This window comes from Chionomys nivalis, chromosome 2, assembly GCF_950005125.1.
Source record: "Chionomys nivalis chromosome 2, mChiNiv1.1, whole genome shotgun sequence".
NCBI classification, from domain to species: Eukaryota; Metazoa; Chordata; class Mammalia; order Rodentia; family Cricetidae; genus Chionomys; species Chionomys nivalis.
The window spans coordinates 31,647,965-31,663,290 of NC_080087.1; the positions used below are offsets into that span (position 1 = coordinate 31,647,965).

The following is a 15,326-nucleotide window of genomic DNA, read 5'->3' on the forward strand; positions in this document are numbered from 1 at the left end:
TACAGCCACACTTTCCTAACTCTACATAGCATGCATTGTCTCCATGGTTTATAACTGTTTGTTTATAACATGTTTGTAACTGTTAGAGGCTTAAAGGTAGTGCATTTTCTCACATCCATACTTTTACCTTTAGCTTTATCTAGTTGGATACAGTCACTGGATGCTACAGTCACTAGGTCATTTAGACAAAGGAAGAGTTTTTCTTGTAGGGTAAACTGATGTGTTTAGACACTTGGGGTTCTAGTGATATAATTCAAAGGAACTAGATAACTTTTAGCTAGTGAAAAGGGGGGGACACCTAACTATATCATAGTTTAAAAGTACTAGTTTCAGGTCATGAAAGTACATATTCTAATACTTCAGTATATTATTTTTTGTAATCTACCTAACTTCCTTTAGGTCTATGGTATAAAATTGCTACCCATCCCATCCTCAGTGGCTGTGAAAATAGACAGGCGGACAGACATACATGCATACATTTTGTTTTTGTTACTGCAGTAAAATCTATAGTTTGCATGTAACTAAATACCTTTGATTGCATTACTAAACAACTTTGTTAATGTTAATCAGTTTCGAATTAGAGGCAGAGGAAGAGCCAGAGGAGTTTTTGCGGGGACAAATACTGGTCCAAACAACTCAAATACTACTTTTCAAAAGAGACCGAAGGAAGAGGAATGGGATCCAGAATATACCCCAAAGAGCAAGAAGTACTTCTTGGTGGGTGTTAGAAATCTGTTTTATTTGGTTTGTGTTGATTTTCAAAACATCCTAGGTGAATACATTTCAGTTCAGATGGTTCACCATTATGGGATTTCACTGTAACTTGGGCGAAATTTTTTTTTTCTCTTAATACCATTATTTAAATTGTTTGAAGCTTTGAGTTTAGATGTGGGTCCCTTCAGTTCTGATTATATGCTTCATTTAACAGTACATACGGCAGGCTGATCAAGGTAAATTAAAAATATGCCTGATTTGATTGCCACTTTCAGAGAAAGTAGTCAGCTCATATCTGTCTAAGACAGTTCTAAATGTAGAAACCTTAATTAAATTGTACTTTCTATCATAACTATTTAAAGACAAGAAAAGTAATGTTTTTCATGATTCTTACAATGAAGAATCTCAGGGGTTTCAAAATTCATTGAATAATAGGAAAAACAGGTTTTGAAAAATACAATTCCTAGACATGCTGGCTTTGATCCTTACTTGTGACGGACATGCTTTTCCTGTTCAAATAGTTTTCCAAGTGTAAAATGGGAGGTCGTGGGTCTTGAAGGCTCTATAGATAGGATGGCAATTTTGTTTTGTTTGGCTTGGGAAAAGAAAGGGTTGTATGTTATGTATTATAGAGACAGATGTTAAGTTGCCAAAACTTTACCGAAAGTATTAGTTTTTGTTATAACTTTTTAGGGAAGTCATGTTTCAGATGCTAGTTTTGGAAATTGAAAAGAAGTAAATAAATAGTAAAGGTCGTTAGAGGGTGGTCAGATCTGACTGTCCACAGCAGATTGGCGTCATTAGAGGCCAGAGATGTATTCTGAAGTGAATCTGGAAAATAATTAGTACACTTCTTGAAAAATGGGATTTCTATTTTCCTATTTACATTAATGACCCAAAATTTGAATAAGTTATGTAAGCTTTTAGAATGCATGATGTGTAACAGTCATTCAGTGTGTGTTCTCTGCTGAGGAAATCTGAACAATCTGGCAATAGTAAGGTGTATGATTCAGTTATTATTGATGAATTTGTTTTAGAAGACTCATTTCCATTTGATTTTTTTTTTTTTTTTTAATAAATGGGCCGAATAGATGACTCGTTGACTAAGAGCACTTGCTGCTCCTGTAGATGGCCAGAGTTCAATCCCCAGTAAATATGTGTTAGGATCTGACACCCTTTTCTAGCCTCTTTTGTGGTACCTCTGGGGATGTGGTGCACATATAGAAGAAGCACATGTGCACATACCCATAAATACATTTATTTTTTTGAGAGAGGGTTTCTCTTATATAACCCTTGCTGTCTTGGAACTCACTATGTAGATTAGGCTGGCTTCAAAATCAGAGATCCACCTGTGTTTGCCTCCTGAGTGCTAGAATTAAAGCTGTATACTGTCACACCCGGCTAAAAAATGTTTTTAAGTTAAACATTGTGGTCTTTTTAAGAAAAAATATAATTGACAAATAACTCATTTTAATATTTTAAAAGGCAACTAGGGTAATCCCATTTTTTGGGTTTAAGAACAAGTGAGTGACAGAAACTGAGTTCTTGTGATGACTTTACAAAGGAACTGATGAGGAGAGCACTTATAGAGAAGCTGTCTTGAGCACGAAGCTGGGCAGATAGACTGAACATACCAGGAGAGGGCAAAGTGGTTAGCTTGTTGGTATAAATATGTTTGGGAAAATTGAGAACACCCAGGAATCAAGATTGTGATAGACTGGAGGGTGGTGGCGAATGTCTTTGATCTCAGTACTTGGTCACAGAGGCAGGCAGAGCTCTTGAGTTCAAGGCCAGCCTGGTCTACAGAGGAGTTTAAGGACAGCCAGGGCTATACAGAGAAATCCTGTCTCTACAAACAAAACAAATCCAAACAAAAAAGATTGTGGTAATCTATAATATTTCAGTAGTAAAAGCAATTGAAGAAGTAGATACCAGATGCCTGAACCAAAGGGTTACATGTGAAAGAGGATTTTAAAGCATTTTATGCAAGGCTTTTCTTGCTTTGGAGCTTTGGCTGGCCTCACACTTGATTTGGCTGCCTTAGATTCCTAAAGACTGGCTAGGTTTATAGTTGTGGCCCACTGCCCCTGACTTAATGGGAACTTGGAAATAGTTTGATCAGTTGTGTAACTGAAAACTTAGAAGACAGACACAGTTTTAAAGAAAATTAAATTCTTAACCTATGTAGGATGAATTTGAAGTGAATAGGAGAAAGCAAAAGTAGATCCAACGGGTAGTTCTTAACACCAAGATCTAAGAATCACCACGTGACAGTCATAAAGATTACACAGAGTACATGTTATTAAGAGACATTTCTAAGCTTGGATGAGGAGTAATAAAATTGCCCGATAATTAGTTCAAGTGTGAGAAAAGAAGAGGTACCTAGTAAATATGGAATCATTAGTTTTTTTTTCCCTTCAAGATAGGGTTATTCTATATAGACTAGACTGGCTTCAGACTCACGGAGACCTCTGCCTCTGCTACCTGATTGCTGAGAATAAAGGATATGTGGCATATTGTTCATGCTTTTTAATATGTATATATGCTGGAGGATGACAACCTTGAACCCCTTAGTTTAATATGTCTGCTTATTGCTGAATTTTGGTATTACAGGCATGGGACACTGCACTCAAGCAAAAGATATAATTTAGACCAGACTTCCTGTTGCTTGTAGAATCTGTTATCATGGATCTTTATATATTCATTTGGGACATAGACATTTTAGATTGTCTTAATATTACACAGTAATTTTATTAGTGTGTTATTTTAAGAATTGAGTTACTTTCTAGGTGTGGTGATGGATGCTTTTAATCCCAGCACTCTGGGAGGCAGAAGCAAAGTAGATCTCTTGAGTTTGAGCACAGCCTTGTCTCTTGAGCAAGTTCCAGGATAGCTAGGACTACACAGAGAAATCCTGTATCAAAAAACAAGCAACAACAAAAAAATTAGATACTTAACAAATGGTGATTAGTAATTTGTTGCTTTTGAGGGCTATCATTTTATTTATTTATTTTTTTGTTTTGGAGGCAGGGTTCCTCTGTATATCCCTTTCTTTACAGGAGCTTGCTTTGTAGACCAGGCTGGCCTCAGATTCACCTGCTTCTGGAGTTCTAGCATACACGTGTGTACCACCACCGCCTTGCTCTAGGTTTTAATATAAATTTTTTTTTTTTTTTTTTTTTTTTTTTTGGTTTTTCAAGACAGGGTTTCTCTGTGGCTTTGGAGCCTGTCCTGGAACTAGCTCTTGTAGACCAGGCTGGTCTCGAACTCACAGAGATCCGCCTGCCTCTGCCTCCCGAGTGCTGGGATTAAAGGCGTGCGCCACCACCGCCCGGCCTAATATAAAAATTTTGATCTGTACAATATATTTATTATACACATATCATAGACTGATGGTTAAGTTATTTTGGTGCTTGAGAGCAATTTAAGTGGCAACTTTGATTTACCAGAATTTTGTTTGTTTTTGAGCTAGGGTTTCTCTGTGTTTCCCTGGCTGTCTTGGAACTCTCTCTGTAGATCAGGTTGGCCTTGAACTCAGGGATCCACCTGCCTCTGCTGCCTGAGTGCTGGAATTAAAGGCATATGGCACCACTTGGCTCATCAGAATATTTTAATTTAAAATATTTTGCATTTCATGTACAAACACTGACTTTAGATCATATTTAGAATAGAGATCTGAGCAAAAATTAAAATTCAAAAAGATGAGGTTTAAAATTAGACAGTTCTTTGGGTTCTTTAACAATAATACCTGTGTAGAAAGTTTAACCTACTAGAATATTAATGCTTAGTAACCTTTAAGCTGGGCATGGTAGTGCATACATGAAATCACAGCATTCAAGCAGAAGGACAGATACAAGTTTGGTGCCAACATGGGTTATAGTGACCTCAGGAATGAAAAAATTTTAATTAAAAAAAAAAATCGTGGTGGCGCACGCCTTTAATCCCAGCACTCGGGAGGCAGAGGCAGGCGGATCTCTGTGAGTTCAAGGCCAGCCTGGTCTACAAAGGGAGTTCCAGGATAGGCTCCAAAGCTACAGAGAAACCCTGCCTCGAAAAACCAAAAAAAAAAAAAAAAAAATCTTTCTGAGTTGAGGCTAGTTTGTATTTCAGATGAAGAGTGATTAGTTACTGAGAAGTCTGACTTTTGGATTAGTATTTGAGTCTATGCATTATGTTTCCAGCTGAATTTCTGATCTGTGGTCCTCATAACTGCCTTGATGAATCATAGTAGTGCTTGTTACATCATAGGCTTCAAATCTCCAACCTCGGCTTTATGCAAGAGCGTGATAGTAATAAGTATAGGAAATATACATATTAGTGTCGGATAGTTCCTGAGAGGTGAGCTTGAGCTTCAACAAGTGGGAGGATACAGAAATGGCAAGTTCTCAGAAGGGAAGAAAGTGATTAATCCCTGGTGGAGTAAGGGCTTAGGGATGGAGGAGGGGTCAAAGTTTGGAGTAACTTTTGAAATTTTAAAAACTCAATACTTTTTAAATATATTAACCAATGAGGGGGGAGTCAAAACAGGATTTTGTTCTGCAGAACAGGCTGACTTTAAAATCTGAGTGGGATTATAGGGCCACATACCTAAGGTAACTTGATTGAATTGTGTTAGTGGAGAGGTGAGGATACAGGAGCTCTTCAGTTTGTTATAGATTCCTTGAAAAACAAAAGCCATTTAACTTTTAACAGTCATCTGAAAAATTTAACTACTAAAGTTAGATTCAAATTTTGAATGTAAGAAATTGAAACGGAAGACTATTTAGAGTGGCTGGGGAAGTGGCTCAGTGGTTATTCTGAAATTCCCAAGGTCCACATACAAACTCTGAGTTTGCAGTGTGTAGCCCTATCTGTAATTCCTGCCTTCATGGTGGAGATGAAGGATTCGCCTAGGCATAGCTATCATACTGATGGGTTTAGTTGCAAGACCTTTCGTCAGTGAAAAAGGTGGAAGAGCATTCAAGAATGTTTCCAGGTTCCGTCATGCCCTCTATAGGCATGCTCACACACTTGGCCCATATATAACACATGCCACATACATGAAAATGGCAAAAGAAGAAAAACAATGTGTTTAGTATCCACAGTTTCAACATAATTGCTGTTAGGATGTTCTCTGAAGGAAACATCTTAGTCTCTTGAGTTTCTACTTTCTTTTTACTTAAAATATCAGATGAGCATGTATCTAAAGGTAATGAGTAGTTTGGCTGGCACCTAGCTTTGCTACTTGCTTTTTCCATTTCTACTCTTGAGTTGCCTGATACTCATTTACTGTCTCTAGGATTTATTGGAATTGTGTCTTGTGGATAATGGTCATTAAGGTTTCTCATTTTTTTTTTCCCTTGGTGTTTTATAGGATAGGGAATAGATAGTCAACAATATTTCTACTTCTAAAGATTGGATTGTAGTGCTGGAGAGATGGCTCAGTGGTTAAGAGCATTGCCTGCTCTTCCAAAGGTCCTGAATCAATTCCCGGCAACCACATGGTGGCTCACAACCATCTGTAATGAGGTCAGGTGCCCTCTTCTGGCCTGCAGGCATACACGGCAGACAGAATATTGTATTAAAAAAAGATTGGATTGTATTTAGAGCAGTGTCTTACCGTATCATACCTAGTAAGCATCATAGAAACATTGAGTTCTGGCTTGTTAGACACTGGACCAAGTATTTCTTACTGACTCTCTAGTGTTCCTTTAGGCTGTCTCCCTATATTAGAATGAGGTAAATTCTCAGAGAAGTTGATTTCTGTTGAGATGTAAATGGCAGGCCTTTTCTCTACCACTTGCCTCTTCCTACAAATTCAAGGACTAATAATGTCATACCAAACAAAAAAGGCTCTAAAATTGGGTATTAATGGCATGAGGGAACATGAAACAGTGTAGACATTGTTTTGAGTGGCTCTTTTCTGAAGTCTATAATTTTGATAATCTCAGAAGACATTCTTTATGGAATCATGCAGACTCCACCTAGCAATCTTCATTGGTTTGGTAATGGTATCAAAATGTACTAGTTATTAACACTTGAGAACTGTTCTTTAGAATAGTTTAATAATTGCCTATAGTAGTTCAGTTTTTAAGTTGCATAAGAAGTTAATCTTTCCAAAATGATTATGCAATAAAAACTTAATTCTGTTTTGTATAAACAGTCTTTGTGAGACTTGAAAGGATTTTAGTTAGTTGGGTAGTTCTGGAAAGGCTGAGCAACATGACATTTGCATTATGCTTCTTTTCTTGTAAAGGGCCATTGTTGTGCCTCACTTTCCATCTTAGAGTTGGCAGATTTAATTAATGAGTTAATGTGAGGGAAACCTTTGGCCTTTTGTATTGTATTTTGGAATGGAAACACTTTAGAAACTTTTAAGTACTTTTCAGACTTGGAGATTGTTCTGCTTAGTAGAATAGTTTGTAAGTTGGGGAGTAACTAAACATAGTTACTGAAAACTTAAGATTGGAATGTAATAGCTTCGAAATTTCCTGTAAAAAAGCTGATATATATTGCCATGGGGCTGTGCTGTCATGATTTACCATTGAAACCCCTAGGCTGCAGATTGATATATAATCACATCTATATTTAAATCTCAGTGTAGGATTTTAAAATCTTAATGCTAGGCATAATTTATATAGCATGTAATAAATGTTATTTATATTATTACAGTGACATTTTCTGGCTTCTGCATTTATGATATTTTTGAGGGGAAATTTATGAACTTCACTACTTTCAATGTGACTAGAGAATTAGTATCTTATTTGAAAGCCATATCATTGATGTGTTTTTTTTTTTTAAACCTTTCTATAGCATGATGACAGAGATGATGGTGTGGATTATTGGGCCAAAAGAGGAAGAGGTCGTGGTACTTTTCAACGTGGCAGAGGGCGCTTTAATTTCAAAAAATCAGGTAGCAGTCCAAAATGGACTCATGACAAATACCAAGGGGATGGGATTGTTGAAGATGAAGAAGAGACCATGGAAAATAATGAAGAAAAGAAGGACAGACGCAAAGAAGAAAAGGTAGAAATTTTCTGATTTTTTTTTTTTTGACAGATTTAATTTAGTATGGGCTTGGCAGATAAATCAGTTAATCAACTTTTAGAAATAATTTTCATAAATATCCACTATCCACAGCTTTATTGACCTCTAATTTCTTTTTCCCTTTTTAGGACTAGTCTCAAGATTGCGACAGAGAGCAGAACTTGTTGACACTCACATTTTTTAAGTCTGATTTTTGTTTTCAAATAAGAATGTAAACTTTTTATTTACGATTTATTGTTTGCAAGTAGTCTATAGAAATTTTCTTTTAAGTCTTCAAATACCTTAAAAAAATAGTAGACTGTATGTTGAAAATTGTATTGAAATAAAGTAGAAAATGTTCCTTACCATATTTGTAACTATCAACTTTTAAAAACCTTTGACTGTTTTTGTTACATGCATTGTATTTCTGCTTTGTCTATAAGAAATGGTCAAGTCCAGCTCTGTGACAGCTCGGATTCTCTTGACTCCCTGTTTGTTAATGTTTGATTCTGAAGTAAACGTTAGCTCTACACAGATCCACACAAACCCTCAAACAGGAGTTGTTTATAGTGACCACACTAATTATTTAACTGTACACATCTGTTTAACATCTTTTTTTAATTTGAACACTACATTGTAGGGCGACTAATTTTTGAAAGTACCATGAAAGTTGCTATTCTGGAAAACTAAAATTAGTTTCACACTTCAGCAAATATATAAGGACAATAACTGTTAGTAGCCAAAAAGTACAAATTACTAAAAGTTAGAAAGGTTTGTGAAAGTGGTATTTTTACTGAAAGCAAGCAGTGGCTTGTAAAATCATTTTAAGAGCCTGTATGAATTCAAAATTGAATATTCTCTTCCATTCTCATTTAATAGTTTGAGTCATGGTCTTAGATATCCGCTACCTAAGAGAGAGAGAGAAACTGGTTTGTAATATGAGTGTAAGAAAAATCCTAATTCCACAGACCTGATTTTTTTTTTTTACAAATCAAAACTTGGGAGTCCTATTTATTTGGAAGATTATCCTAAAGCATAATTTGATGCACTCAGTCATTAAGTACCCGACTGGATAGTTTGCATATTTCTTGGATACTCTGACCAGCTGTAAATTAGTTGATAATAAGCATATAATTAGATAGTTCCAACATAATGTCTAATAGTTAAATAACTTGTTTTTTTCTTAATGTTATCAATAAAAGGTTTTGGCAGAAGATTTGTACCATTAATCTAACTGCCCATTTATAAAATGACCTTTTTCTTTTCAAGTGGTTGACTTACCTAAGGAGGTATATACTCTTCTTTGTTACTTAATAGCAAAGGAATAAAGTTCATGCTAAGACTGATTTTTTTTAAATAAACCTATAAAACTAGCCACATTGCATCAGATTAGTTGTATATTTTTGCAATTAAAGGAGATAATGTTTATTCTATTAATGTAAACTTTTAAAGCTTGTGTGTGGCTCATTCATTCTCTTTTGATGATTTGCAATGTCTTAGATGTTGAATTGCTAAGAGCTGTTGGCAACATACTTAAACTAAAACCATGTCAACATTTGTTATGTTTTTCTCACTCAGTATTGCATGATTTCTCCCATTAATTGTCTATCTGGAATTATTTAGTCAGAAATATCTGCAAATCAACTTTATTGTGTCAACCTGGACATAATTAGTACCATCCTCTTCAGATTAAGACTTAAATATAAAAGCAATATGTATTTAATTCCCTAATGTTTTTCATACCATTCTATTTTATATGAATACATTTAACTTTTATTTTAACAGTTATTTGGTTACACACTGAATCTCGGCATGCTTACCTTTACTTTTTCTACAACAGAGAAAAGTAAATTTACTGACAAATAATTTAATAGAGAGTAAGGTCATATTTTAAGTACGATTGCAGTACTATACCCTTTGGTTACTTTGATTTTAAAGTTATAGATAGAAAAGCCCACTACATTCAAGTGTGGTGATAAGAATTCTGCAGTAGAACTGCTGTGAATCCTCTCTTTTTCAGGACCACACATAAAACAGCCTGTATGTATTTTTTGAGATCACTATTTAGTTTCACATGTCATAACATGTTACAAAGGTTGAACGGTTCCTCTTGGTAAAGCTGCTTGATTATAAGTGCTAGGAAAATAACTGTTAACAGCTGCATAATGTACTTCTTTGCCCAGAGAAAGAAATAAAAATGAACTAAAGGATTTTACAGGGGAAAAAAAAAGCAGTTTCAGAAGACCATGACTCAATTCTTAGGTGTGTATGCTCTTCAACATCTTAGGAGTTTTAAAGAACAGCAAAGTCTCTTCCGGTTGCGCTCCATTTCCAGGCATTGTTATTGTTCCCTTTTGTTACAGTTAAAATCAGTGTTGGGATATAAATTATAATTTGAGGGAAAATTTTACCCCATGAGAATGAATGTAGATGGCTAAACGATTCTTACTCAGTGTGGTGTACATTTCAGCAGGGACCCTTGTAAATTGTCATATGCCAATAAAATGTCCTAAGTGGTGACAGCTGTTGTCTCTGTACCTGATTTTGAGGCTGTTCCTGGGCATACTTTCTACCCAGCTGATTTCTATGGGCTGTTTCTAGAAATTGGGACATTAACTCCAGTGTAGTAAACTTGTTATGTGGCTTGATAAATATTTTTTACTGATTCCTCAAAACTCTTAATCACTTTCTCTTCTTCCTTGGAAGAGAATGTAGTTATTAGTGAGTTGTTCTGACAAATGCAGAAACTCCAGGTTAGTTATCATCAAAGAAGAGAAGTCCTTGAGAAGAAAAACACACAGAACTTTTTCATTTGTTTGTTTTTTCAAGACAGAGTTTCTCTGTCTAACAGCCCTGACTTCCCTGGAACTCTTTTAGGTAGACCAGGCTGGTCTCTGCCTCCTGAGTCCTGGGATTAAAGGTTTACATCACTGCAACCCGCTGAAATGAACTGAATTTTAATCCTAGCACTCAGAGCTCTCAGTTTGAGGTTAGCTAGAGCTGTATCTTTTTTTTTTTTTTTTTTTTAGAGAAAAAAAAAGACATTAATGAAATTTTATTTTGAAACAGGGTCTCATGTGGCCAAGGCTGACCTTAAACTCAGAATGTGGGAAATTGCTGGGATTGCAGTGGTGGGCCACATATCATATTGTGCTTGGAATTGAATCTGGCACTTGAGTCACATCCCCAGCCAACTCCTCTAAAAAGTACAAAATAACCGAGTTGTTTCTTTAGGTTAGTTGTAACAGTTTAAAATTTGTTACAAATATAACATTCTTCTTAAAAATTACTGGGAATACAAAATATTCTTTTACCTTTAAAACATTTTTATGGAAGTGGAAATTGTCTTTCTGCAAAAGATTTGTTACTTGGATGGATGTGCAGTTGTGGGTATGGGTATGTATTGGTGCCCACAAAGGTCAGAATAGTATTTTGGATCTGCTAGAGTCAGTTATGCGCAACCTGATGTGTATGCTGGGAACTGAACTTGGTCTTCTAAAAGAGCTACAAAGCACTTTAACCTATGAGCCATTTCTTCGTTCTGAAAAATTGCCCACCTCCCACCACTGAAATTAAGAGATGTGTATCACTATGCTTGGTTTAAATTGGCACATTCTGATGAATTGCAAATTTAAAATAAAAAATCTTCCATAGAGAAATAAACGTATTTGTAAAAAAAAGGGGGGTGGTGTGTCATTATTAGTAACTTAAAACAGTAATTTTTATGGATTTTTCTGTGCAAAATTTGCTCCATTTGTCAAGTTGTTTTTGGAGATGTTCTTACACTTTGGCACCTAAGGTGGCCTGCGCTTCACTCTACCTCAGGCTAGCCTTGAACTTGAGGTGCCTTAAGGTGCTTTCAAGGTGCTGATTCTAGTCCCTTTTCTTTGTTTGGTTTAAAATCTCTCTGGTGGTATACCCTAAGTTTACATAAAGAACAAAATTTTTTCATTAATTCAAGAAACAATACTGCCTTGTTTAAATGAAATTGCCAAGTAGGGAAGGGAAATAGAGTCAAGACACTTCATTGTTAGGGGAATGTATGTGGTTAGGTATAGTTTTTTAATTACAGATTCTGATACATGCTTTTCAAAGTTGGGAGTAATACCTGTTTGGTATTGGATTGGCTACCATGACCAAGGCATCTTCTGTAAAGAAGGAAAGGGCTATTTGGGGCTTTTGGTTTCAGAGGAGAGTCTACCATTATCAAAGGCAGAGAAGTTTGGCAGCAGCCAGAGAGCTGAGGGCTTACATCTTGACCTACAAACAGAATACAGAGAGTGAATTGGGGATAGCCAGAGATTGAGGCTTTTAAATCCTAATTCTAGCAGTTAAGTGACATACCTTCTCCATCAAAGCCACACCTCCTGAGCCTCTCCAGACAGTCAATAATTGAAATCAAACATTTAAATGCTTGAGACGTGGGGCAAACATGTCATTCAGTCTACCTCAGAGTACCCATGCATTTCTGTAACATTGTATTAGAGGTTGTGTAATACTTTTGCTTGACGTGGGTTAAGGTGTTTTTGAAACAGTTGAGTCCCTCCATTGGCTGGCCTGATTCATGATCTCTCCATTGCTGTGAGTAACTGCAGGAACAGGTTTCTGTTGCTACTGTTGTCCACTGTAGCACAGCATTACTGTATTGGTCAGAAGTCAGGCGCATGCTGCTGGTAACTGCCATTGCATTTCCTGAGTGTTTCAAATGGAGTTAACTGCATTTCCGGTGGAAGAAAACATGGAGTTGAAGATAGAATTGTGTCAGTTCCTAGTGCATATTTGCTCTATTAATCTTTGCAAAAGTCCTGAAGAAGTTATTAAGTCTTGAGGATCTTTGAGAAAAATCTCCAAACAGGATGAATTAAAGAGTTTTTTGTGCCTGGGCTTTGAAAGTACTTTTTTGCTTTATACCCCTCTCATGTTTGCCAAGCTGCTGTCTTCTGCTGTGACTGTGGTGGTTGACTTTTCAAGGCTGTAATGGAACTTTGGTGAACCAGTGGGCTTAAAATTACTGGAGCAGGGGCTGTAGAGGGCTCCGGTTAGAAGAGCTTACTGCTCTTGGCGGAGGATTGGGGCTTGGTCCCTACTGCCCCACATGGTGGCATACAATGTAAGGGTCTGATGCCATCACCTGAACTGTGAGTGTTCTGTAAGCTTGTGGTGCACATAAAAACTAAAGATGTTACAGGAACCTGGGCAGTTTGCCAGTGGCTATTCCTCTGAAGAAAGTCTTTCCTTCCCTCAGTAACTCTTTAGTTGCCTGCTTACAAATCCTTAAGGAGGGACAGAGCATCATAAACTTCTTCCCCACTCTGACAAAGTATTGTGGGGTCGAATTTTGTGCTGGTCATTTGGTAGTATTACTACTCTAGAGGTGGCGGAACCTGTGAGAAGGGAGCCTCATGCAATAGCTAACTTTATTCAGAACCCCAGGCAATTCATGCCAGAGGCTTAGAAATCACATGAGTAAAAAACTTAGGAGTTTATGCTGTATACAATAAAAAGGACGAGTCCCATGTGACAAAAACGTTTTTCTGTAGATGCATAAACATTTCATTGAAGAAGAGGAGCAAGCAATAATGAGGAATCTGAAGTAAACTCAGTCCTATCCAATATACCTGGGAGGCACATGGAAATACTCCCAAGAACAGTTCCGGGTTTGAAGAAACTAAAGTTAGAATTCTAACACAACTCCGTACCTGGACTGTGTTCCAACAGGTACGTAATAACAACTACTAAGAGTTGAGTAAAAAGTTTATGTTAGGTTGGAGGGTCATGAGTTTGAGGCCAGACTGGACTATATAGTGAGACACTCAACAAAAAACAAAAACCTTGGAAACAAGACTGAAAGTAACTAAGACTGGCCACGAGATCACTGTCCCAAAAGATGGCTAACCTTCACCTACATTCTGCCTCCACCTCCTGTAGGCTGGGATTACAGGCTTGTGCCAAGTGCCTAACACTTTTGCTTGTAGTTGGGAAAAAAATATGGTTGATAAGATTTATAGTAAAAACATGAGGGCTGGAGAGAGTGCAATGTAGAAGGAGCCATGGACCGCTTTCCACCTCCCAGCTCCCAGCCACCTGCTAGCTTTACCCGAAGTAATTACACAGAAACTATTCTTTTAAACACTGCTTGGCTCATTAGCTCTAGCCTCTTACTGGCTAATTCTCACATCTTCATTAACCCATTTCTAATAATCTGTGTAGCACCACGAGGTGTTGGCTTACCAGGAAGGATCTTAACCTGTGTCCATCTTGTAGAGGATAGCTATAGCGTCTACCTGAATCTGCTTTCTCCCAGCATTCTGTTCTGTTTACTCCGCCTACCTAATTTTCTGTTCTATCAAAGTGCCAAGGCAGTTTCATTAACCAATGAAAGTAACACATAGACAGATGACCCTCCTCCATCAGTGCAACAGTAAAGAGTTCTCCCAGAGGACCTGAATTCAGGTCCCAGCGCAAATATGGTGGCTCATAACCGTCCATAAACAATACCAAGGTACATGTGTACATGGTACATATACATACATGTGTCTAAAACATCGGCAAAAAGTTAAATCTAGAAAAATTTTTTCAAAGTTCATGTGCATTGGTAACAGCTTGCCTGCATGAATGAGGGTGTTTGATCCCCTAGACATGGAGGTATAGACAGTAGTGAGTGGCTATGTGGGTGCTGGCAATTAAATCTGGGTCCTCTGGAAGAGCAATCAGTGCTCTTAACTGCTGAGCCATCTCTCCAGCCACCAAAAATGGTTGTATGTGTAAGTTTTGTATGCATGGCCGTTTTCACCCGTGTACTATGTGCATGCAATCTCTGAAAGATCATCGGTCCCCTGGAACTGGAGACAGCTGGCTATGAGTCATGTGTGAGCTTGAAGTTCAATCCAGGTCCAATGGAAGAACAGCCTGTGCTCTCTTTCTCTTTAACCCTGATAGTTACTTTAAAAGTTAATAGGGCACCTGCCAGTCTCCAGAGCCCTCATTTCCAAGGACTGACTAGTCAGCCCTAATGGCTCAGATACCAGTAACTTACTTGCTCTCCCTGGCACAGCTTCTTGCAACTCAGGCCACCTGTGGCTGTTTGCCAGGGATCATGGCCTCCCTGCTTCGTTTGGTACTAGAGGTGATCTGAAGGAAGAAGTGAGAAGAGTGGCAGGGGTGGAGTGGGTTGGGGTGGTATGCTTTATATTGGGAAGGGGTAGGGAGTTAATACAGGAGTACATGGGGGAGCCAAACAATACCAAACAATTGAAAAAGTCATAAGGAATTTTACATTTACTAAATTTAGATATTGTACATTGGTATGTGCGTACATTACTTATATAGTTTATATGAAATTATGGAGTGATAATGCTTTCCATGAGTGCCATGTAAAAATTCTAGTAGTACAAACCCCAGTACCAGGTATGAGAAACACCCTATCCAGTTGGTCAGGTGAATCAAAGAGACTCTAGAAGCTAGATTATTGCTGTTGCTCTTAATTGACTCTCAGAAACTGAAGGTAAGTCCCTATTAAGAGATGAAGACATCACATACTTAAGACTTAAGGACTTGTGTTGATTTGACCCATAAGTAATTCCAGCACTCAGGCAACAGTTTCATTT

At 37.3% G+C, this 15,326-nt stretch overlaps 1 protein-coding gene across 5 annotated transcripts in view; it reads left to right on the forward strand.

Moving 5' to 3' along the window:
* Positions 1-10,239, forward strand: part of Bclaf1 (BCL2 associated transcription factor 1) — a 32,652-nt gene extending 22,413 nt beyond the window's left edge. For 3 of the 5 annotated variants that reach the window (XM_057752822.1, XM_057752813.1, XM_057752802.1), the window contains 3 exons: positions 571-717; positions 7,507-7,719; positions 7,869-10,239. In XM_057752822.1, coding sequence (XP_057608805.1) covers positions 571-717; positions 7,507-7,719; positions 7,869-7,874 — 366 coding nt within the window. In that variant the 3' untranslated portion in view covers positions 7,875-10,239. The remainder of the gene's footprint in view (positions 1-570; positions 718-7,506; positions 7,720-7,868) is intronic. The other 2 variants (XM_057752838.1, XM_057752830.1) reach the window with 1 other exon arrangement.
* The last annotated feature ends 5,087 nt before the right edge of the window (positions 10,240-15,326 follow it).